Raw genomic sequence first — 26,379 nt, 5'->3', positions numbered from 1 at the left:
TCCAATTTAAAAGGACTTGCTACTTCAATTGAAATAAAGTGTCCTGATTGATGGATGCTGATATTAGTTCTTTAATACTGTTATTTTGTTTTTGTTTTTGCAGTGCAACTCACATGATCAGCACAAGTGTGGCAACATTATTTAAATCACCCTTCTACCAAATTTAATGTCTCTTGATTATTGATTCTTTTTATTCAACTAACTAACTTACTTAGATCAAATTGCAAAGTCTTTCCCTACTGCAGGGTGTTTGAACTACAAACGTATTTTCTCTGAAAGCTGCATATTGAAAAATCTATTAAAACGTCGGCAAAAAAACTAAACGTAGCATTATCATTAATTATTAGTAACAACACTTCAGCATTTTCTACTTGATTTTTTTTAAGTTTTTGCTGTTTTTTTGTCCTATTTTTGCAATATGCCACAATGTCATTATACAAACAAAACCCCCCCTCCAAAAAAACAGCCCTTTGTGTAACACTGTGTAGTATACACATCTGCAAACCCCAACACATACAGGGCACTTGACTCAGCAAAAAAATTAAATGACATCAACATTTGTCAGAGCTTCACACGCATTGCTATCAAAAACATGCACTTGATTAGTAAAATCTGTATTACTTATTGCTATTTTTTGTATATTGTGTCTTTTGTGTTCTTTGATTTTTCCCTCACGTTTTCAAGTCTTTTTACGTTATGTTTGTGGCCCCTTTATCTCTACACAGCAACAACATAATTACCCCATTGTGAGATTAATAAAGTCTATCCTATTCTATGCTATCCATACAACAACACCTTCACAATTTCAACAGCAGTGGAGAATACGCTAGAAAAAACCTTGAAAGGACGCATTCTTAGTCTCCAAAATCTTGCAAGGATGAGCATATGATCCAAAACATACCACCTCATGTACTAAATATGATAATGTTATGTATAAAGGAACATCAGCCGTATTCATTGCTACAACAACTAATTGTTAACAGAAGCAGCTCTTGTTTTGGATCTCTTTAAATTGTGCAGGTGTTCCCAACATTGCGGCTTGAGGATTTAGAACGCAAACACTACATATAATATGCTAATAATAAGCATGCTTGGAACTCTTCATATTTGTTTTGTACTATGTGGTTTGTTTTTACCTCCTGTAGCCTAACAGGGTAGACTTTAGGGGAGTGGATGTGTGAGGTAGAGGAGGGACAAGGTTCCTCATAAACAAGGTCAGGCTCGCTGATATGGAGTAAACCCTGTTCAAAAAGCTCATCTAAGTTCACACAATAAACACGAAAGGATTGTTGTTTGTGTGTGAGCAGCTCTCCTCCACTTCAACAACCTCTCATGCACTTCTGTTTACCTCTTTCGTTTTGTTGTTGGTCTTTGGGATGCTCCTGCCACCAGCGGTCAGGGTGTGATACCTCCTCTCCAGGGCACATAACCTGTCCTGCTCCTAGAAAGAAGAACATTGCAGTGTGCATATTGTGCAGAAGTTGCAATTAGTATGTGACAAAGTAGTACCTTGTTTAATAGATGCAAGGTGGCTGTTCTTTCTTTGGCCAACCTGTCACAGTCATGAGTAGCTTGTATGCCCAGTTGCTCCACCTGAGCTTCCAGCGCGGCCATCTTCTCCTGCGAAGACACATGCATGATGTCAGTTACTGATTTACTCCAGTAGTAGTTGCTTTTCATGGACTTCCCACCTTCCTCTTGGCAACGCTGCAGTGATATTCTGCTTGCTCGTGAAGAAACTGTGAACACTGAGTCTCCTTTTTCTCCTCCAGACTGCTCTCCTCCTCCAGCTGGCAGAACTCCAGTTCTTCAAACTGCTTGGTGCCGAAGTCCATAGCTTCTGCTTTCTATCCGTAAAAGTTAGGGAAGAATCAATCGAGGAGTGCTGTCCATCGTTTGACATAAAATAACCATCTGTCTGTCCTAATCCCTGTCTTTATGCGCTCACATGCATGTATGTGTGTGCCTGATAATATTACTCGATTAAAGGGGATTATAATACAGTAGTATAATGCATGCAAACGTTTAGAGCTAAAGTGTTAATACGATTAATGATGTTGATGACAGCAGAAGCTAAGCAGCCGGAAAAGCAAAAGCAAAACCTGCAGTATAGACATACTGTATACTTACAAAAGGTATTGACTATAAACTTTTTTTTTTTAAATAACAGGCAGAAATAGAAGAGCACATAAATCGGTCGATTTTGAATGCTTGGAAACAGTCAGGGTTACAATGTCTACTTTCTTTGGTGTTCATTATATGGTAACTCACTGTTGCCAGCCAGTGGGCTGCGTGAGAACACTGACCCTGCTGAGCTGCTCCTGTAACTGTTCCCTTAGAGACAAGGGGCACTTATCAAACTGCCTCTTCAGCTCATTGTACTCATTCCTCTGCTTTTCCAGGACCTTCCGCTCAGCCGAGACATTAGCCCTGCCCTAAAAACACATGAAAACACACACACAAACACACACACACACACACACGATTGTGTCCACGCTAGGAATGGGCATGAAACATACCACTTTTTGCAGAAGTAATTAAGCCATTAAGATTGCAATATTTGTGAGTAACCAGCAGAGTGCGACACCAATTCAGAAGACGGAAGGTAAAAAGTACAAGTACAGGTAAATCTTTGCTAAGAGAAAGTGAATGTTTGGATGGGGTCATATTATATTTTCTACAGTTAAAACCCGTTCTTATGATCTACATAACATGTAATGGAGGTTCGTTGGTCTAAATTTTCCATAGATTTTTTTTACAGACAGTCTTCGCCTCTTCAGGATGCGCCGTTTTGTGGGCGGTCTTATTTACATGCCTTCACTTGGACTGCATCTTCTCCCCGTCATCTTGTTGTCGTTTTTAGCGCTTCAATATGGAGTCTACTGGCAGATCTAAGTTTGAACTATTGCTTGTATTCCGACACGTGACTTCTTCCCGGAAGTGAAAAACTGTGGCGGTCAACCAAGCCAAGATGGCTGTTGTGCAGCAAACAGAGGGCAAGGGGCCTAGATCTTCCTGCAAAAAGCAGATGCGAGAAAAAAATCCAACTATGCAATGGAATCTATCCTTGTACTTTTTCAAAAAAAGATTTGTCGAGTATTACCAAGGATTATTCGTTGGTGGAAATCCCAACCATATCGAACTATCTTGTGCTCCACATCAAACAGAAAAGCATGGAGGTCTACAACTTCTTTGTGTGTGACTGGGTCAAGGAAATTGGTATCAAGACACTCCGAGTCCCGAATAAATATGCATCTTTCTTGCTTGGGTAAGGTTGCATTTCATGATTTTACTTTGCGTCTAAGCTGCCATGTTTGCTGCTGTTGCACGCGCCGTTTACAAGTGGCATGTTTTTCCCTGTCTTTATTGAAATATAACTATAGATGTCAACATTGTGTATGCTCTGAAAGCTTCGTTTATGATTGCTGCCTTTGGTAAAAGCTTAAGTCTTTTAAGTTTGTCTCGTTGTTTTTCGTAAAATATTGTACTTTTCCGCCTTTCTTGATTACCTCTCGAGGAACTCTGAAAAAACGTTTATCCTTTTTGCGATTTGAATGGTTCGTACAGCCTAATCAACGTAAGTATAGAGGATTTTTCTTTGAGAATGGCTATATGGCGCCAAGTACCTATTGAGAACAGACGCTGGCTGGACCACCTTTTGTAAATCCAAGAAATGGACGCTACTTTGTATTAGAAATGGCAACAGCTGAGGATGCATGTGCATGTACGAGCCAGTCTGCCCCACAACAAGAAGATAGAGAAAAATAAGGAGTTTATTGACTACAACGTCAGAGTACAATGGCAAACTCGTGCAAAGCTTTTCCGGTAAAACTTTACCATATATGGAGATATCCGCTGACGTCACAAGACAGACCAAATTCTAAACGGCTCATTTGGATGAAGTGTAAAGGAAGGCAAGATTATTTTATAAATATTTCTGCAATACTTCCACGGTTAGATTCTAAATTTTCGGGACTTGAGCAAAACTAAAATACACAAAAACAGGTACCAATATGTCAGAAAACATACAGTTCTCTCCAAAATGCTAGTTGTCATCACTAACTTTGTTGCTTCTTCAAAGCAGTCATTGTGTCGTAATAAATGAGTAAATAGGACAGCGTTACTGGTGTTAGCATTGTTCCATTTTACATATTATAAGGGGAGTATATTATAATATAGTATAATATCCGCACAGTGTGAATCAAAATAATGTTCGTCCAGCACCATACCTGGTAATATTTGAAATTAAGGGTAATTTCCCAAAAAATAAAGGGGGCCTCACCAGAGTTTTTTTTTCTTTATTTAAGATAAATTACAGTATAAATATGCAAATGATTGTTGAAATACGGTTAAAAAAAAACAGGAAAGGAAAAGTGCGGGTAAAGAAGGGTACAGAAAATGGGATATTCAACTCATGGTGCCGAGTAGACTAGCTATCTTTATGATAAAGACCTAATAAACTACATTGTAGTTATTGTAATAAAGATTATTTTGGAGGTTAGTGTTACGTAGAATACAAAGTGCAATATATATGCAATATCAACTATAGTAGGAAGTTAACAGAGTGAGGTTCCTCAAGTTGACCGAGTTAGTGTGTCGCTGTGTGTGCAAAGCATAAGCTTTTAATTTTGACATATATGTTTACAGCTGTCAGGAGTTGAAATATTCATATTTTTAACAACAATAAATACAGGATAGGCTAAAGTTTAGATGAGCTCATGGTCTGTCGTTTTACCATTCTGTACTACCCTTTAGATTGTTGTTTAAAGTTGGACAAATATTATTAAAGACTGTCTTAAAATGTTTTAAAAATTACAATAATATACATTATTTAATTATAATAATATTTTTTTTTAAGTAGCAATTTTCTAGGAAATATGTTCAAAAGCCCATCCCTAGTCTACACACGTCAATCAGAGAAAACTTGAAAAAAAAAAAGACAACTGAAAGTCATGCAACCAAGCATTTTTCTCCAATAAAGTTAAAGGTATTGTTAGAGGTTGAAATGCATTATTAATATTATTCATGGAATGAAACAAAATAAAAGCTCAATCAAGTTGGAATAAGCAGTTAAGTGTCAGTCAAATCAGATTTAAGCATGTGAGAAAGATTTCAAATGAACAAAAGCAAGAATGTGTTGCATGTTACAAAGGCCCTCAGCCACTACACAAGCCACCAGTTAAAACCTGAGGAAGTCTGTATGTTTTTGGCACATGACAAACATTCACGTGCATTGTGTTTTTATTCTGCACAATGTGTCTGTGTAAGTGCAAACCTTGTCCTTCTCCCTTTGTGTGGCCGTGTTCAACTGGCTGACTTTGAGGTGCAGCTGAGCGATGAGATCTCGTTCGGCCTCCACTTGCTCCTGCTCGGCCTGCCTCTCGGCCTGCAGCAGAGCCTGCTCCATCTCCACCTGAGAGAACGGACAAAAAGTCAAAATGTGCAAAACATCTTGGAAATAAAGTTGTATGAAAAACACCACTGACCTCTTGCTTGGTCTCTTTAAGCTGCTCTTCCAGCTCGCATACTTTGTGCCTCAGGTCATCCACCCTGGCCAAGATCTTACTCCTCTCCTCCTCAAGGTGCATCTGGTCCTGACCGGCTGACACCTCCTCACACTGATTTGATAAAAACTGTTATAAAATACCTGGAGGGAGCAGAAGACTTGTGATGGACAGAACTCACCTCTTGATGAGTGCTCTCTGTGCTGCTCGACTCCTCGGCCTGCCTCTCCTCCTCGTTCTCCTTCATCCGCTGCATCTCTCCTCCTTCACCTCGAGCGCCCCTCAGCAGTCCGCACCTCACCACCTCTGCCAGCTCCATGGCGTTCTCCTCGTTGTTATACCCCGCACACAGATTCAGGATGGTCTCCAGCCTCTGTCTCTCCTACAGAAGAGAGGGGGATACATCAATATACTGTATACAGTGGTGTGCCGTCAGGGCCAGCAAGGCCTTCTCTGCTGGCCTAACATAACCAGAAATCATGATCATAGTTAGAGATAAAATTATTTTTTAATTTACTGTCCTTAAATATCCAAAAGTATTCATATTCTCTTCATGTCATATTATGCTTGTTCCAGTGCTGTTGTTTTTAGTTTTAGTTTGTATCCAATCAGAATTCAGCTATCTTATGTTGCCATGCTGTACCAAATCTCCTAGAGGCCTTCAGAATCAACAATGCGGGCAAACGGGGACGAACAGTGACAGACAGTTGCGATAGCCAATCAGATCACGAGTTGTTGTCAGTAAGGCCTTCTAGATGGCCTCACGTTGAACGTGACATTTACGCGTCCTGTGTGGGAAACGCAGGGCCCGCCATTGACTGTTTAAAAATATATATATATATATATATATATATATATATATATATATATATATATATATATATATATATATATATATATATATATATATATATATATATATATATACTGTATATATATATATATATATATGTATATATATACGTATATATATATGTATCCACAGCCACAGCGCCTGGACGGCTGAAACCTGATAGCAGGATGCCCAAAGACAATGTGTTTAGTCCCAGGAGGGGGGGGGGGACATAGTTAAACCAGACTTTGGTAAGGTTGCTAAGAAGAAATGTATTGGATTGCACTATTTGGGGGGTTCAGTTCATTCAATTGTTTTTTTTCTTCATTTTGTAATTATGTAATCACCAGGCAGGGAACCATAAGTAAAGATTGAATAATTCATCATTAATATATTATTACAGTAGTAGTATATCATCCATCCACTTTCTATACTGCTTGTCTTCATTAGGAATGGGCGATATGGCCGATGAAATCTATTTCACAATATATTTTGCAGCCTCCTGATATATATCACAATACATTATTTGGCAATTAAATGATAACATATTGCGTCATTTCCGATTGTATTATTTTCTCAAAATTTTATACAATAAAACGTTGTTTATCGCTGTTAATTGGTTTCGTACATGACCGCAATAAATGTATTTCAGCGAAGTGGAAATCATCAAAGTGGCCCAATTATGCAAAACCAACTTTTCTTACCTATTGGTACTTGTTTTTGAGGTTTTCGGATCCGCATCTGTCATGAAATTTTGAAATTACACCATGGAGGCATGGCGGAGATATTTAAAAATCAATCTTGCCTAACTTCCTCCAAACGAGCCGTTTGGAATTTTCTCCAAGCGTCACGTCAGCGGACAATCCATATGAGCTTTACCCAAAGTGCTTGTATGTCAGTATTGTAGTCAATAAGAGCCTCAATCTCCTCTATCTTGTTGTTGTGGGACAGACTGGCTCGTACATGCACATGCATCCTGTGCTGTTGACATTTCTAATACAAGAAGGTGTATAGTTCTAACTTATATCTGTCAGTAACCTCGCTATGGAAGAGCTAAAAACTACAACACAGATGGCATGGAGAAGATGCTGTTGAAGTGGACACACTAAATAAAACTGCCCACAAAAACGGTGTATCCTGAATAGTAGGTCAGACAGCAGTCTGTAACGGTCTGTAAAACATATTATCTGCAAAATGTTGTCTAAAGAACCACCATTACATGTTATGTAGACCGCAAGGAAGTGTTTGAAATGTATCAAAAAATTATGATCGTAGGACCCCTTTAATTATAAATTTGATATTTACATAGATGTAGCATCATAAAAAAGCTGTTTACTACCTTCTAAATACATTTTTCAACATTATGAGAGCCCTCTAGACCAGGGGTCACCAACCTTTTTGAAACCAAGAGCTACTTCTTGAGTACTGATTAATGCGAAGGGCTACCAGTTTGATACACACTTAAATAATTTGCCAGAAATAGCCAATTTGCTCAATTTACCTTTAACTCTGTTATTATTAATAATTAATTATATTTATCTTTGTGGAAACACTGATCATCTTAATGATTTCTCACAATAAATATATATAGAAACAGATAAATATCAATATGCAACACTTTATTTTTTTATTTTTTCTAAGTGCACATTTTTCAAATTGAACATTTTCAAATGATCACTTCTAAGACAGTCTTGTGAAATCACAATATCCCATTTTAACTAGCTAGCCACTAACATTTTTGAACAAATCATGAATTACTTTGCACCATGTTTGTACAAATAATAACTCATGTAAAATACAAAAGTAAACTCTCAAATTTTTAAATCATGTCACACTTTGAACTGGACACCAAATCTGTTATCTGTTTCTTTGTCAGTTAGTGGGAAGCCTGGCATTGCATGCTGTTAACTAGTGTGTTGTACTCTGGTGTGTAACTTGACACTGCAACTCTGAGTGAGTCTTGCAGATGTGCATCAGTGAGGCGTGTTCTGTGTTTGTTCTTGATGAAGTTCATGTCAGAAAAGGCTGATTCACAAAGATAAGATTTTTCCTCATTGTTTGCGGAACCTTCTTAATCTTTTGGACATATTTTCACAGCAATCTGGCCTTAAGCTTAATTATGATAAATGTAAAATGTTAAGGATCGGAAATCTAAAGGGAACGTCCTTTCGAATGGAATGCAAAGTGCCTGTTTTGTGGACAGATGGACCAGTTAACATACTTGGTGTTGTTGTCCCAGAAAATCTGGAAGATCTAGGCTCAGTAAATTATGATAATCGACTAAGAAAGCTGGACAAAATTGTGCAATTATGGAAAGGGAAATCCCTAACCTTGTATGGTAAAATGTCTATTGCCAACTCGTTAATTATTCCTCAATTTATTTATTTGTTTTTGTCATTACCAGCTCCATCACAAAACTTTTTTAAGATTTATGAGCGGAGGGTCTTTGATTTTGTCTGGAACGGCAAACCAGAAAAGATTGAAAGAAAGGTTTTGTACAAAGAGTATGAATATGGGGGCCTGAAACTTCTCAACCTTGAAGCTATGTGTCTGTCTTTAAAAGCATCAATTGTTCCAAAGATGTATTTAAACATTGAGTGGTACACAAATGTCCTTTTGGACAAAAAACATGTACTGTATCAAAAGAAATGGTATTCTTTTTTACAAGTGATCCCCTCCTATTTTTCTTATGTAGAGAGTCTGCTGGGAAACATGGCGGGGTTCATAAAGGAAACAATCCACTCATAGTGGTGTTTTCAATTTTATGTGCCAGAAAAAAGAGACGATATTTTGCAGCAGATAATATGGATGAACTCTAATATTGTAATAGATGGAAAGCCTTTCTTTTGGAAAAATATGTTTGAAAGAGGAATCATTTTTGTCAATGATATTATCAATGAGAATGGTAAAATGCTGAAGTATGATGAATTTAGAACTATGTATGGTGATGCTTGCTCAAGCTTTTCATTTTATCAACTAACTGGAGTAATTGGGAAAAGATGGAAACAAATAATTAATTATGGAACTACTAAATTATTAGTTTGTAAACCTCTAATAAGAAATTCTATTTGGCAAAAAGGAACAAAAATAAATAGAAAAATATATAATTTTTATTTAATAAAGAAATCTTTGAAGGCTGCCCCATACAACACATATGGAAAATGGGAGGACTTTTTTGACTGCCCGTTGCCATGGGATGCCATATTCAAACTAATCTATAAAACTACTATCGATGTGCAAAATCGTTATTTTCAAATTAAAATTATTTATAACTTCTTGCCCACAGGGAAAATGTTAAAATGATGGAATATGACAGAGTCAGATGATTGCCGATTTTGTTGTCAGGAGTCTGAATCCACCCTGCATTTGTTTTGGTATTGTCATATTGTGTCTTTGTTTTGGGTGGAAGTTGAAAAAATGTGTTTAAGGATTGGTTTGTTTATTAAGCTTAATGTGGTTTCTTTTATTTTAGGAGAGTTCATTGACAATCATGATTTAGTCCATTTAATTATAGTACTCCGTAAAATGTTTATTTTTAAGGCCAAAAACAGATATTCACTTAGTATTACTCTCTTTAAAACATTTATTCAGTATTTTCTAACTTTAGAAAGTTACATGGTTGAAAACGATAATGATGCCAAAAAACATTAAAAAAAAGATGAGAAGTCCTCAAAGGCTTATTTCAATCAATCAATCAATCAATCAATGTTTATTTATATAGCCCTAAATCACAAGTGTCTCAAAGGGCTGTACAAGCCACAACGACATCCTCGGTACAGAGCCCACATACGGGCAAGGAAAACTCACCCCAGTGGGACGTCAATGTGAATGACTATGAGAAACCTTGGAGAGGACCGCATATGTGGGTAACCCCCCCCCCCCCCCCTCTAGGGGAGACCGAAAGCAATGGATGTCGAGTGGGTCTGACATAATATTGTGAAAGTCCAACACATCAGCGAAAGTCCAGTCCATAGTGGGGCCAGCAGGAACTTTTGAAAGTATAATTATGTTTATAGATTATATGATATCTGTTGTTGTGTTCCCTAATTTGAGTGACCTGGACATAATCTGGACTGTACATAAATGCTTATTTTGAAAATGTAATTTTGTTTATAAATTATATGCAATCTGTTGTGTTCCCTAATTTTTTTCTGTGTACATGAATGAAGGTGTGTGTTGCTGAGTCCGACTTGGACATTATCTGGACAGGACCTTTTTTTAAAAACCCTTTAAACAAATCTAATTTCATTGACAACCTGGTCTGTTGAAGATAACGCCCTTTTTTTACAAATAAAATAAAATAAGATAAATAAATAAAAAACATTTTCTTGGATAAAAAAGAAAGTAAAACAATATAAAAATAATTACATAAAAAATAGTAATTAATGAAAATGTTAGTGGACCAGCAGCCTGTACAATTATGTGTGCTTCAGGGACTGTGTCCCTTGCAGATGTGTTGTCTATGTTGTGGGAACCAGAATATTGGTAGCAGAAAGAAATAACCCCTTTTGTGTGAGTGGGTGTGGATGAGTGTGCATGGGGGAGGTTGTTTGGGTTGATGCACTGATTGAAAGTGTATCTTGTGTTTTTTCTATGTAGATTTAATTTAAAAAAAAAAAAAAAAAAATTTTTAAATTAAAAAATTTTTTTTTTTTTTTAGAACAGGCCCGCGGGCGACTCATCTGGTCCTTACGGGCGACCTGGTGCCCGCGGGCACCACATTGGTGACCCCTGCTCTAGACACTACACTCTTTTAATCCATGAGCCAATCAGTGGCCATGGTACTGATTGGTTTGGTCTCTTCTAGAGGCCAATACTACTGTAGTATTGATATTTTCAGTTCATTCAAAATACTGAATTTAGGGCAGAAAATGTTGTAAAATATGCTCAGAATTATTTTTTTTTAATTGAAGCACGATGCAATATTAACCTACTTGCTAATTTAACGTTAATATATGGTTCCTTTCTGTTTGGTTCTATCTACACGTCCATTGAAATGAAAAGTCATTCTAATGTTGATGCTGATACTTATCATGTTAAACTCATTGAATGATTACATATTTGATCACAACTTTTAATCAGAGAAATATGCTGCAAAGCTGTAATAGTGTGATTTGCTTATCATACAGTATGGAAGTTATTTTTCTGTCAGCAATAGTATAGACGTTCTTATTATGAGTTTTGTATTACAAATCAAGGTAACAGTGAAAATGTGGACTGGACTTTCAGTATAGTAATGGGGGCGTTACGTATGGAACGGATTGGATAATAAGCGCTGACAAATGGTCTTCAAATTATTTATGATTATAGGTTATATTATTACTTATTTAAACTTATAATTATTCCTGCATATTTATCTAGAATTGTTCTGCATTTAAAAAAAAAAAATGAAATAAAATAAAAAAAATCCCACCAAATTATTTATGGGGGTTTAAGAATAGGGGGTTAGCATATCCTCCTATGGTATGTCGTGTAGCATGTTTAGCTGGTCTTCCACCTCCAGTAAGAATGCTACTTGTAAAAGACTTAGTTTGATGGGCGCTATTGAGGCAAGAATTACTGACTTTTAAGTGGGTTCGCACTGTGAAGGGATGTTAGCCGCCAGCGCAGACGCTACATTGCGTTGAGGACGCGTTCGCCCTCTCAAATTTGCGGGACATTGCTAGAATGTGTCATTAACATGCAATATCACAATATGACGATAGTATTAAAACCTCTATAAACAGCCATATTGGTATCATTAATATTGTATATCATCTATTTAACCAACAGTCACGTGTGAGTTGGAGTTTGGGCGAGAGTTGGGGACAAAGTGGATTGGTCACCAGCCAATCACAGGGCACATATATACACTACCGTTCAAAAGTTTGGGGTCACATTGAAATGTCCTTATTTTTGAAGGAAAAGCACTGTACTTTTCAATAAAGATAACTTTAAACTAGTCTTAACTTTAAAGAAATACACTCTATACATTGCTAATGTGGTAAATGACTATTCTAGCTGCAAATGTCTGGTTTTTGGTGCAATATCTACATAGGTGTATAGAGGCCCATTTCCAGCAACTATCACTCCAGTGTTCTAATGGTACAATGTGTTTGCTCATTGGCTCAGAAGGCTAATTGATGATTAGAAAACCCTTGTGCAATCATGTTCACACATCTGAAAACAGTTTAGCTCGTTACAGAAGCTACAAAACTGACCTTCCTTTGAGCAGATTGAGTTTCTGGAGCATCACATTTGTGGGGTCAATTAAACGCTCAAAATGGCCTGAAAAAGAGAACTTTCATCTGAAACTCAACAGTCTATTCTTGTTCTTAGAAATGAAGGCTATTCCACAAAATTGTTTGGGTGACCCCAAAATTTTGAACGGTAGTGTATATATATAGTACAAGCAAGTATTTACCGGCACACCTATGGACAATTTATAGCAGGGGTCCCCAAACTACGGCCCGCCAGCGTCCAAAATCTGGCCTGCAGGAAGTCCCAAGTTAAAATATATATATTTATTTATTTATTTTTATTTTTTAATTACTTTTTTTTTAATCTGTCCTTTCTAATCCATTTTCTGCCGCGTGTTACTCTTGGTGTCTCCTAGCCGCTCAGGCAAATCATATTGTCTAAAAATGCATTTTCCCATTAATAACGTGACATCAGCACGCTCGCGCCGCAGTGTCGGGCAAGTGCGCGCTCTTTCAGTCAATTAGTGCGCGAGGAATGTATATATATATATATATATATATACAGCCCGGCCCCCGGCCAAATTGTTTTAACCCAATGCGGCCCCCGAGTCAAAAAGTTTGGGGACCCCTGATTTAGAGTGTAAATTGGAGGTTAATTGGAGAGTCTCCAATTAACCAAGCATGCATATTTTGGGATGCGAGAAGACGTCTGAGTTCCTGGAGAAAAATCACGCACACACAGGGAGAACATACAAACTCCACAAATGCCAAAAAGAGATCCAAACTCTCAACTTCCTGACTGTGAGGCCAACATACTAACCATTTAGCCACCGTGCAGCATCATCAATATCATTTTTTGCAGTTTGTAATGTGTATAATACGGACATCTTTAATACTACCCGAAGGGACAAACTCTCATCACTGGGAACAATTCAATGCTTTCATTCACCAAAATAAGAGCAGAATGTATAATTATCATTCCAGTTGAACACAAATTAAGAGTTAGAGCAAAAAAACAACTGGGCCTGCAAAACAAACACTGCTACTTTTAGCTGGTATTTTAAATGCTGCAGGTTGCTCACCACAAAGTGCAAAGCAAAATTATAGTTCAGAGTGCCGAAGTTCTGTTGTGGTCCTCAACTTCCTGATGAAAAGTGTTACAATTACAGCTGAAACTCCCTGGGTGAACTTCAGAGTATGGAGCTTACTTGCAATAAATGTTAAGTAAACAGGTCGTAAAGATGCACAGCTGTTTGGATTCAATAGCTCGTAACATTTAGCTGTCGTTTGAAAAAATGTGCATTGAAAGAGCAGAAATATGCACATACCCTGTTGTAATACATCTAAAGTTAACTTTTCTACTCTGTCATGCACTTTTTTCCTTGCAGTGACCTTTCCTTTTATCAAGCAGTAAAGTGCAACATGAAACTTTTTATGGCTCAGAATTTGGGAGGAAATCCTCTCTTTGTCCTTTATGGTCTATAAGTTTACCCAGTAATATATATGTCCATTTCATAGCTGCTTTATCAACAAGGTAATTCTGTTTATAACAGCTGCATTATTATTGGACATTTTTATCAATTTAAACTTATAATCTGTCTACCCACTCTACTTTTAATTATTTGGCTTAACAATATTATCATAATAGTAATATTCCTGCCACTCTTATTGTTTACAATTACAAATACATGTTCCTGCTGTATCTCCTGGCTGCTTAGTTTGATACTTGCTTATTTAAAGTGTCCCAACAGAGCGGAACTATTTCCTGCAACCCCCCCACCCCATATTCAGTTCCTAAGGTTCCACACCGCACTGAATAAAGAAGTGCATAGTTGACTACTTAGAAAATAACAATTCCATATTATCATGTATGTACAGTATTCTATCGAACTGTACAGCGAAAATTGAAGGATTCAGATGATTCTGAGCAAATGTATATAAATAATAGAAGCCTGTGTAACTGGTCACACAATTAAGTACAGTTGCAGATCTAATGAGATCCAATACATTTACAAACCTAATGTTCTAATACATATAATGTTTCGAATTATTTGGTTGTTTTAGACCATTTGAGAGAATAAACAACTCTCAGTCTGATGCTGTGCAATTTACACCAAACCAAGATATTATAATAAACAATCAATAGCCCTCCAATGCTGTCAGTCAAAAGTTGCTTACCTAATATTTAAGTCTGTCCTTTCGAAATGCACATCGTCTGTAACTTTTATTTGGTACCAGAAACTGTTGAGTTCCTGAAATAGACCCTATACACTCCATTGGCTCCTTTAGTCTCCTCAGCTGTCAAGGGGCCAGCTGGGCTGCATGGGTGGAGGCGAGTGGGTGTGGATGAATGACGCATTAGCCAGTATGCAGTCTACCAAAATGTAATATGGGTTTTGAACGTAAACGCCACGTTTAGGTCACCTGTAAATATAGCGATGAGCGGTAACCAGAAACACGCTCCCTGGGCGTCACTGTTACACGCCCCCATACAGTGACACTGTATGGCGGAGAGATAGTGCCTGTGCACCATGATGTGAAGACAAGATATGGTGTCCGCATGCCAGAAGCCATGATCCCTTCTTCACTTAACTATATTTATACCCTTTAAAAACATGTTTGCACAAGCAAGTGTCATTACATTACAGTTAGTTTTAAATATATAGTGAAGCAAGAGAAAGTTTCTGTTTGTTTGGTAATTGACTTGAATCAAAAGTTTGGGCCGTCCAAAACATTAGGTACACCTGCACAATGCAATACAAGAGCTGTATGAAAAAAATCACATACAGTATCAATTAAATCATATGTTTATCATCCATCCATCCATTTTCTACCGCTTGTCCCTTTTGGGGTTGCGGGGGGTGCTGTAGCCTATCTCAGCTGCACATGGGCGGAAGGCGGGGTACACCCTGGACAAGTCGCCACCTCATCACAGGGCCAACACAGATAGACAGACAACATTCACACTCACTGTGTTTGTAATTTGCAGTTGTGTAGATGTTTATATCATTATTCTATTATATTTTACTATGTTGCTCTTTTATTACCAAATTATAAACGCACACATTTTAAAGACGTGCTTGTCAGTCCCCAAGAGGTGTGTACCAAATTTCATGGTGATTCAGATAAACAGCTTAAAATCATAGAAGAGGTTTGCAGAGCGCATCAAACTGTGTGAGAAATTCTAAGTCAATCTGACTTATGGGGTTAGTAACAGCGCCCCCGTATGGTGTAAAAATGGCTATGGACAAACCAGAAATGTACTCGTTAGTAAACATCAAATTAATGCGAGTGTATGAAATTGTGTGGGTGGGGTTCGAGGAACTATTCTGAGGCATTATTGAGTATTGCTATGTGTCATTGTGTTGTAATGTACTTGTAATGTTTTAGCCCTGTCTGTTTGCGTGTGTAGGGACTAGGGTTGTGCGGTATACCGGTTGTAATAAAGTACCACGATATTATGAATTAAAAAAGGTATTATACTGCCTTTGAAAAATACCAGTTTTTTTTTTGTTATGGACATAATGGCGTGCCGTTATGACATTGCTGGTAATGTGTGCAGAGGCGCATGTGAGTCAACACACACACAGAGCACTTACAAGCGTAAACAGGGTGGAAACAGAAGGGGGAGAATGGACGAATTTTGGCTTAAAAACTAACGATAAAGGTGAAGCTATAAACACTGAGGCGCCGTTCTGCAAGCGGTGCTTTTAAACATAGTTAGCTAGCGGCTAACATCTCTCCACAGTGCTACTTTTGAATCACTAATACTCGACATATTGGTGACAAATAAACCATGTTTTTACAAGAATCATTCCTACAGGGTGAGGAATACCTAAGCAAGCTTCACTACACACTGTAGGAGGATTACAATAGCTAAATGCTAACAGTGAGCTAGCACTCCTGAATGCTAACAAATGGGTAAATCTATACAAATATCAACTGTAATGATACCAAGTAGAAGTACATCGATAATTTTATTATCACAAAATCTATTGTCTTTTTTTTTTTTTTTATAAACTCAGGCAATATGTGCCTGGACACAGGAGGACTTTAAGTATGGTATTAGATCGATACCCAAATTTGTAGTATCAGCCAAAACTTATGTAAAGTATCCAAACAACAGAAGAATAAGTGCTTATTACATTTTAACATAAGTGTAGATCGAACATGTTAGAACAGAAAGTAACCAGATATTAACAGTAAAGTAACAAGTAGATTAAAAATCAATTTTCTACCACCTGTCCCTCATAATTTTAACAAAATAATACAATGGGAAATGACACAATATGTTACTGCATACGTCAGCAGACAAATTAGGAGCCTTTGTTACCTGTTTGCTTACTTACTACAGTACTAAAAGAGAAGTTGTCTAGTACGTTCACTATGTTATTTGATGCCAAAATTGTTTTTTGATTGAAATAAGAAACGTATGTTTAAAGTATCACAAGATTTTCTGTAAAAATAAATCCAATTATGAAATTTTTTGTGGTTCCCTTAATTTGAAAAGTATCAAAGTATCGAAAAGTATCGAAATACATATTGGTACCGATACAACCCTAGTAGGGACTACGAATGGAAACTAGTGTTGGGCTAGAATTCAGTGTGTTTACATTTCAATGCAAACTGTAGAGAAATGTTCATCAACATGCCATGTCCCACCCAAATGAAATAAAATGTTATTCAATACAATTTAACTGAATTTATCACAAAAAAAACAATAGCAGGGGCCACATTGTAGTGCTGCAGGTTTTGTCACTGTAGAAGAGTTAGCTTACACAAACCAAAACATGATGACTGTCCTAAGGTACGTCACTTACCAGTTTCTCCATTTCCTGCTCACGTAGCCTCTCCTCCCTCTGCCAGCGGTGGTATTCCAACAGTTCATCCTCATTGTCGCTGATGGCAGAGATGCTGTTTTTGCGCTCCCGGCTAAAGAGCATCAGATTGTTTGACGATCCATTCTTGCAGGAGGCCTTTCTTTGGCTGTGAGGGCTCACGGAAGGAGACAAGCCAGACATCGGAGCTGAGATGAGGCTGGAGTTAGCCTGTTGTCTTCCTCCAGGCTCCTGTGTGGTCACCGGGGATGGATTCTGGGCATACAACACCCTCATGGCCTCAGCTTTAGAGGCAGCTTTGCGATGACTCTGCGGGCTCTCCTGGGCGGTGAAGCTCTGCAATCCTGGAGTCCCTCTGCGAGATGAGTAAGGGCTAAGAGGGGGACGACTAGTGGATCCTGCCGGCTCCGGAGTTCTGAGCCTCTGCTGGGCATCAGCATGGGCGAACTGATCTCGCAAGGGACTTGGGTGTCTCCTCTGAAGGGAGGAACCTCTCGCACGTGGGCTAGATGGAGCCCCCGGTGAGGAGTGGTGACCTATGCTTTGTCCTGACCCCCTGCTGGGCAATGTGGGGCTTGACGTGACCTCTGACCTGACATTCCTAAGAAGCTTTGGGCTCTCTGGTGCTCGCTGCCCATCATTAGTACAACGTGAAGTCACAGAGAGAGAAGTTCGTGGATGGGGAAAAGGCATGTTGGACCGGAGAGGTACAGGTGGAGTCTTTCCCACAGAAGTCCTGTTCTCCTCTTTAGTACTGCTGCTTCTACCATTTATAATACCCTTAAGGGGCTGATTAAGTGACACATTTTCAGGTTTTGGAGATGATGGCACCTTCTGCGAGAGACCCTCATGGGTGTCCTTTAGTTGGCTGCTGATTTTGGAGCCACCGTTGGTGTTAAAAGACTGATGATTCCCATTCAGGGTGCTGTGGGAGTCTGCAAGAGGGAGACATGCAAACACTTGTGTATGAGGATTGCCGTTAAATAAACAAAGAGGCAGACTCAGGAGGACAGTTGCACAAACACAAGTAAACAAACAAAGGAGGAATCTACTCTGTGTCACCTTAAAAGGAAGACTACCCCATCTTGAATGTACACTCACATTGTTGACTAAGATAGTGATAGACGTCTCGGGGCCTATGTTCTGTTATGCTGCTCAGTTGTGTTGTAATCCTTCAGGGATCTGCAGCTTCTAAATATAAAAGCTGCAGCCGTGTGCCTCATTTGAATCAGGGCTTGGTCAGGAAAGAATGGGCTCAACGCCGGGCAGGGTGTGGTGCCGTTACGGCTCTTTTTGTCCAATAAGGTCAGTAAAGAATGGACTAAATAACACTGAAAGGAGTCAATAAGCCACAATCGTTTACACATTCACCAAGCACTTCATTGAGTACACTTGCACAATTTAACAGATTAATGAGATCGATCATATACTGTACACGTCCTTTTGTTTTACTGTATTATACATGAGTGTAATAAGTTTGTTACCCTTTTTAGCTACACAACAGAGGTAAAAAGGTATGAAGCAGTTCTCAGTAAAAACTGTATTATTGTTGGACGTTACTATTAAAGAGATCATTATACTGTGGAAATGTCTAGTGACATAATAATTAAAATTAATAAAAAAATATTTGCTCTGCAAAATTAGATTTTTTAGACCAATCTGAAACAATAATCATATTTAACAACGGGGACACACCTCAAGTGTAATGGGCGGAAATAAATGGACCAAGTCCCATTGAATGTAGGCCACAGATAATGAGTTCCCAACAAGCTATTTCTGCATTATCTTAAGGATGATTGACCAAAAGTTCATCCAAACCCGACCACTAACCTCAGAAGGAGATACAGCATCTATACATTCCTTTGGATTTAAATTCTGTTGTGTTTCTTGGAACTACTTTGAGGAATCCAGTCATTGTCCAACAGTCCCCACGAAGCATTGGCAGGAATTCAGGCTTTTACGAGTGCCCAGAATAGACAATGAAGAAATTCCTTATGCTTATCCGCACATTTGTCACTGACTAATTTGGGTTGATTGATTGATTGATTGAGACTTTTATTAGTAGGTTGCACAATTGACCACTAAATGGTAACACCCGAATAAGTTTTTCAACTTGTTTAAGTCGGGGTCCACTTAAATTGATTCATGATACAGATATATACTATCATATATACTATCATCATAATACAGTCATCACACAAGATAATCACAATGAATTATTTACATTATTTACAATCAGGGGTGTGGAGGGGGGTAGGATATGGACATCAAGTAGTGGACATAGAGAGAGAGAGAGAGAGAGAGAGAGAGAGAGAGAGAGAGAGAGAGAGAGAGAGAGAGAGAGAGAGAGAGAGAGAGAGAGAGAGATCAGAAGGCATAAGAAAAAGTATCTGCATTTGATTGTTTACATTTGATTGTTAGCAATCCGGGGAGGGTGTTAGTTTAGGGTTGTAGCTGCCTGGAGGTGAACTTTTATTGCGGTTTTGAAGGAGGATAGAGATGCCCTTTCTTTTATACCTGTTGGGAGCGCATTCCACATTGATGTGGCATAGAAAGAGAATGAGTTAAGACCTTTGTTAGTTCGGAATCTGGGTTTAACGTGGTTAGTGGAGCTCCCCCTGGTGTTGTGGTTATGGCGGTCATTTACGTTAAGGAAGTAGTTTGACATGTACTTCGGTATCAGGGAGGTGTAGCGGATTTTATAGACTAGGCTCAGTGCTAGTTGTTTAACTCTGTCCTCCACCTTGAGCCAGCCCACTTTAGAGAAGTGGGTAGGAGTGAGGTGGGATCTGGGGTGGAGGTCTAGCAGTAACCTGACTAGCTTGTTCTGAGATGTTTGGAGTTTAGATTTGAGGGTTTTGGAGGTGCTAGGGTACCAGGAGGATTCATATATTATATATTATATATTCATATATAGGTTTCATATATGGAGATAGTAGTGCAGCAGGTCTTTACCAGAAGGTTGTGTTTTAGAGGTGCTCAGTGCTTGGCTTCCTCCAGGTAGCATGTTCTTCATCCTCAGGGCCTCTTCTGGATGGTTAAAGCGGAAAAACGTAGACTGACCAAAACACAGCATGCAGCCTGTCAAGAAAGAAGAAGATCTCATGGGTCTTACCTTGAGAGGATACATTTTCATGTAAATGTAAGTGCATTATTTGCATGCTGTACAAGGCAATTATTGATGTATTACAGGAGGGAAGGGATACCTTCAAGGCCCCATTCCTGGGTGGATCTCGCGTGAGAGGAATAATTTTGCAATGCCGTCTGCTGAAAACGATGGAAAGCGCCACGCTACATAGCAACTAACGCTATGGTCAATGATGGAAATTAACACAAAACACATTTTAAGGTATTCAGCAGTCTACTGCAGTCTGGCGGCGAAAGTGGATAGTGCACCCCCAAATTTGTCACGTTTCATGTGTCAGGTAAAAACTGCAACAAATGGGGCCAATATGAATCGTCTTCCTTCTGTAGGTATTATTATCACGTGTGCATTTGTAGCGCAAGTCGACTTCCCTTGGTCTTGATCCCGTGTCCAAAAATCCCTACTGTTTAAGAGTTTAGTCAAGCCGCGGTAGCCAATGACCTAAAAGCCCTAGGCTGTCAACTCATTGTCCAGCACATCTCTCAAGGTGTCAGAGAGTGACGTTTAATATCGCACAGCTATGCTAGCCGGCATCTGTTACACCTTTAACCATTTAGAGCAGGGGTGTTCAAATTGGCCAAAGAGACACCAGGAATTTAACAAGGATTTAGGCCTGCGTGGTACCTCCAGCTTAATTTTGAATATCGGACAGTCAAATTGACGCAACTTTTCCGCCATCTTCTTGACAATGTGAGTAAATCAGGTCATTGACAAAGAATTGTACATTGAAGCATTCACAGCACAGCATTCACTTGTATGACCCAATCCAAACAACCTTTTTTTCCACTCATGGCGCAAATAAATGTTGTTTTTTTTCAAATCAACATACGGTCACATAACACAACCTGTTCACTGAAATGTGTCGATATTGTACAAAACGTTCAAGAACCATTCATAATTCAAAATTAAACACATTTAAATCCACCACAATGCATTATGGGAAAAATGCAAAACACTCTCTCCACACTTATCCATTTTTGCCACATTTTAGCTGCTTGATATTTCTAATTGATTACAAAACTTTAAGGAGGTCGTCACGGAGGTAAACAAGGTAGGAGTCAAACTTCCACATACTTTTAATAACCATTTGTATTCATTATTAATTATACAATCATATATATATATATATATATATATATATATATATATATATATATATATATATATATATATATATATATATATATATATATATATATATATATTAGGGTTGTAACGGTACGTGTATTTGTATTGAACCGTTTCGGTACGGGGGTTTCGGTTTGGTTCGGAGGTGTACCGAACGAGTTTTCACACGAACATATTAAGTAGCCGCCTGAGCTAAAGTCTTAAAAAGTTGCTCCGCTTCGTTCTGTCTGTCTCTGTCAGTACTCTGCAGCACGCAGCATTGTCCCACCCACACAACTATCTGATTGGTTACACGCAGAGCGGTAACAGCCAATCAGCAGTGCGTATTCAGAGCGCATGGTGTCAGTGCTCGTGATGAGCAGGTGTTCAGCTGCAGTTTCTGTCTCTGATAGTTGATATAATAATGTAACTGCATCATTAAGCCTACATGAACTCCATGGTGTTCAGGGATGAATAGTCTCTCCTATTGCTATTGTACTATTTTTTCAGCTATAGTTACATTAATCACTAGTAATGGAGCAGCCTAGTTTTGAATGGCAGGGTCCCTGCTATCACATGTTGATAAAAATATAACATTTACATAATAAAAATCAACTACAGGCTTCCCAAATGCTGTAATAAATTAAGCATGATGAGTTGACTTGAAACTGTTTAATGTTGCACTTTTTATATGTAGAAGAAAAGTTTTGTCATTTTATTTAATCTGAGCAACAACTTAAAAATTTATATTTTGTTGTTTTCTTACTGTACCGAAAATGAACCGAACCGTGACCTCTAAACCGAGGTACGTACCGAACAGAAATTTTTGTGTACCGCTACACCCCTAATATATATATAGATATACAAATATATATATATATATATATATATATATATATATATATATATATATATATATATATATATATATATATATATATATATATATATATATGTATATATATATATATATAGATATACAAATATATATATATATATATATATATATATATATATATATATATATATATATATATATATATATATATGTATATATATGTATATATATATATATATATATATATATATATATATATATATATATATATGTATGCATACAACTATATGTATGTATATTTATATATATATATATATATAGTTACTATATATATATATATATATATATATATATATACATATATATATATATATATATATATATATATATATATATATATATATATATATATATATATATATATATATATATATATATATATATATATATATATATATAGTTACTATATATGCAGTTGACTTTCGGCCCCCGGCCAGATTTGTAGCCCAATGCGGCTACAAATCTTGGACACAGCAAAAGAAAGCATGGACACCCTGTGATGTTAGCCACAAAGTACTATCCATTTTATGATTATGTCCTAAATGTATTTGAATGATAAATACTGCCATACACTATAAGCCAACTTCAGACACAAGTTCTGCCTTTACAAGGGTAATAGTGCTCAGTTTATTATATATACACGGTGTATTCTTGTTGTGAACAACAGCACTGTATTACAGTGAAAGCTGGTTCTAATTATTTGACTCTCATGTAGCAAAATAAAGAAACAAAAATATTGCAAACATCTCCAAGTAGGCTGCAGTGCAGTTCTACATCATAGCCTGACAGCACCGTGTCAATCAAACGTTATTAAAGCGTCATTATCACAGCAAAACAAATTAAACAAACTAATTATTACAATGCTATTTGTCTAGTCATACAATGTTAAAGTTCAAACTCACGTGGAATTAAAAAGTGAGAGAATATGACTTTCACTGCGTGTTCCACTGGCTAATTCCTGAGATGATGGTTTACATCCAAAAAGTATTCCACAAGGAGTTGAATAAGGTGTTAGAAATCCAATTTGGATAAATGAAACACATTTCCTCGTGTCAGACTTCCATGTGTGTCCTTTAGATGAAGCAAAGATTGGTTGAGCAGCTGCTGGCTCCACACACACTGGCTGATAGCTGGCTTCAAATGACATCCAGTGTAGCTGCTGGCTAACATCCCAAAGAAAGGTTGAGCTTGGGGGCGTTACTGTGCTGATGCCCTCTCTACCCTAAGTATGCATGTTATTGTATAGTTTGGTATTGTCTCATAATTAGTAATTTAAAGAAAACAATGAGCTGTCAAGAGAAGGTATATTGAATCATTATTTTTTTTTTTTAAATGTGGGAAGCAAGACTTTACTATACCTTGTGACAGGCGGTAAGGTTTAGTGACGTGTAGTCCATCTACACAGCACTGGCCTCCACATGGGTACAAAGTGATGGTGCCTGCCTGGTGTTCAATGTAGCAATGCTGCGCTTTAATGCCGGGACCCTGCAGAGGTATGTCTGTCTCTCCGCTGCCTAATGTTGTTCTCCCTGCAACAAAAAAACAACAACATGTCCCCAGCGTCATTTACTGGATGTCCACGTGGACTCGTGAATACCTCTGTGATGTATTCTTAGGTCTGAGGCTCAAAGCCAGCCAAAGCTCACGCGTAACAGGGGTCAAGACTGTATGGGTGGAGTCACAAATGTAGTCAACACATAGTTGAGCGCTGACTGACAGGTGGTAGGAACGCTGTGGGGATGTGCTAAGCGTGGCACATATCAGATGTTAGTTATTCGATTAGGTGACTCAGACTGCAAGGTTTCATTAGGTTGTAGATCTCGGAAGTGGGATATCTAAGCTCATGTTTATGAAGCAAGTGCAATTTATATACAGTGGTGTACTTTGATAGACAAGTAACTAGTGTTATTGTTTTATTTACTTTTTAGAATGCAGTGGTACCTCAATTCTGTATGATTAGGTTTCCTCAAAACATTACCGAGGTTTTCCCATACAGGCTATCGTTTATCGTACGGCCAAACATTGCGCGTAACAGACTCCCTTTGCCTGCGTATCATTTTGTGTCCAAACAAAGAATCCCAAGCTCAGTCACTGGGCTTTTTTTCATTGAGTGCGGCTATAAAATAAGACACAGTGAGGCCAAAGAAAGTTGCGAGTGCCAGCACGTAGATAAAAGAACTTGGGAAATATTCTTGAATTCAGGAAATAATTCACAGCAAAGGACCTCTCCCCTAACCCTTCTACCTCATGCCTGCTCGCAGTCATCGTCAACATGAGTCTTTCATAAAAATAAAAATGTAGATCTATTTCGCCTTGTTTTCTTCAAAACACTTATTTTCTTTAAATATATAATTATTTTCTATAAAATTTATTTTTTGGTATTTGTGGATGTCTATAAAACAGATTTGGATTTACATAATTCCAATGGAAACATTTTGGACCTTTTGGAATGGATGTGAACTGAAGTATCACTGTATGAGTATAGTACATTTAGTTCAGTTCAGTTCAGTTTCAGTTTATTTCAAACATACATACGATACAATGTAATGCATTACATATTTCCAGTTGTTTCATTACAGCACATCCGAAAAGGAGTAGGAAGAAGCAGAGCTTATTTAATCCTACTCCTTTTCATATCATAGCAATTTTATCCCATTTGTTTGTTCTCTGTTTGTAACAGAACAGTGAATAAATACATAATACATAAATAAATAAATGATATATCATAGGAAGTAAACAAATATTAAATACATAAATAATCATTATCTTAAAATTAAACAAAAATAAAAAAAAGGTTCAAGATGTTCATCATAATTGTTTTTCTTTGTACTTTGTGACTACTTGTAGTTTGAACAGTCTCTTAAACTGAATCATATTGGTGCTTCGTTTGATTTCTTTGGTTAATCCATTCCATAATTTAATTCCACATACGGATATGCTAAAGGTTTTAAGTGTTGTACGCACATACAAATGTTTTAAATTTGATTTTCTTGTGTATGTCTCAGATTTTCCTCTAAGGTTATATTTCTCCTCTTAGTTGAGAATAATTGTTGTACATTCTTAGGTAGCAGGTTATAGTTTGCTTTGTACATCATTTTAGCTGTTTGCAAATGTACCAAATCATAGAATTTCAATAGTTTTGATTCAATAAATAAAGGGTTTATATGTTCTCTATAACAACCAACATTATGTATAATTCTAATTGATCTTTTTTTTGTAACACTGTTAGTGAATGAAGCGCACATTTGTAGTTATTTCCCCATATTTCTACACAATAACTCAGATATGGTAATACTAGCGAGCTGTAGGAGAATACGGGGTGATTTTTGGTCCAGAACATAATTTGCTTTATTCATTATGGACGTGTTTCTTGCTACTTTATATATATTTTTACATGAGGTTTCCAGTTAATTTTAATCATCTATTATTACACCCAAAAATGTGTTTTCTTTTACTCTTTCAATGTCTACTCCATCTATTTGTATTTGTGTTTGACTTTCCCTTCTACTGTGACCAAATAACATTATCTTAGTTTTACTGAGATTCAAAGATAGTCTGTTTTTGTCAAACCATTTTTTTAATTTGTTAATTTCTTCTGTTATTATTTGTATCAGCTTTTGTGTGTTCCCTCCTGAACAAAACACAGTTGTATCATCTGCAAATAATACCAACTTTAAGTCCTTCGTAACTTTAGTTTGAACATGTTCACAAAGTTTACTGTAAGAAACATAATGTGCATCCACGTTGCAAAAAAAGCAGTAGGAAAAAGGGAGGAAGCAAAGCTAATTAAATCCCATCCCTCCTTATTAATTACTGATAACGTGTTCATTATTGATTGAAAGACACAAAAGTGAGGAGCCCACAGTAAAACCTGTC

At 37.4% G+C, this 26,379-nt stretch overlaps 1 protein-coding gene across 15 annotated transcripts in view; it reads right to left on the bottom strand.

Moving 5' to 3' along the window:
• The window catches only part of phldb1a (pleckstrin homology-like domain, family B, member 1a), a 76,043-nt gene that overhangs the window by 24,258 nt on the left and 25,406 nt on the right, over positions 1 to 26,379 (bottom strand). For 10 of the 15 annotated variants that reach the window (XM_062047770.1, XM_062047776.1, XM_062047771.1 and 7 more), the window contains 11 exons: positions 23,862 to 24,032; positions 20,309 to 20,434; positions 17,336 to 18,288; positions 5,686 to 5,886; positions 5,487 to 5,618; positions 5,276 to 5,413; positions 2,307 to 2,435; positions 1,692 to 1,847; positions 1,510 to 1,620; positions 1,349 to 1,441; positions 1,137 to 1,241 (listed from right to left, as the gene is read on the bottom strand). In XM_062047770.1, coding sequence (XP_061903754.1) covers positions 1,137 to 1,241; positions 1,349 to 1,441; positions 1,510 to 1,620; positions 1,692 to 1,847; positions 2,307 to 2,435; positions 5,276 to 5,413; positions 5,487 to 5,618; positions 5,686 to 5,886; positions 17,336 to 18,288; positions 20,309 to 20,434; positions 23,862 to 24,032 — 2,315 coding nt within the window. The remainder of the gene's footprint in view (positions 1 to 1,136; positions 1,242 to 1,348; positions 1,442 to 1,509; positions 1,621 to 1,691; positions 1,848 to 2,306; positions 2,436 to 5,275; positions 5,414 to 5,486; positions 5,619 to 5,685; positions 5,887 to 17,335; positions 18,289 to 20,308; positions 20,435 to 23,861; positions 24,033 to 26,379) is intronic. The other 5 variants (XM_062047780.1, XM_062047782.1, XM_062047783.1 and 2 more) reach the window with 2 other exon arrangements.

This window comes from Entelurus aequoreus, linkage group LG05, assembly GCF_033978785.1.
Source record: "Entelurus aequoreus isolate RoL-2023_Sb linkage group LG05, RoL_Eaeq_v1.1, whole genome shotgun sequence".
NCBI classification, from domain to species: Eukaryota; Metazoa; Chordata; class Actinopteri; order Syngnathiformes; family Syngnathidae; genus Entelurus; species Entelurus aequoreus.
This window is presented reverse-complemented; position numbering and strand designations above follow the sequence as displayed.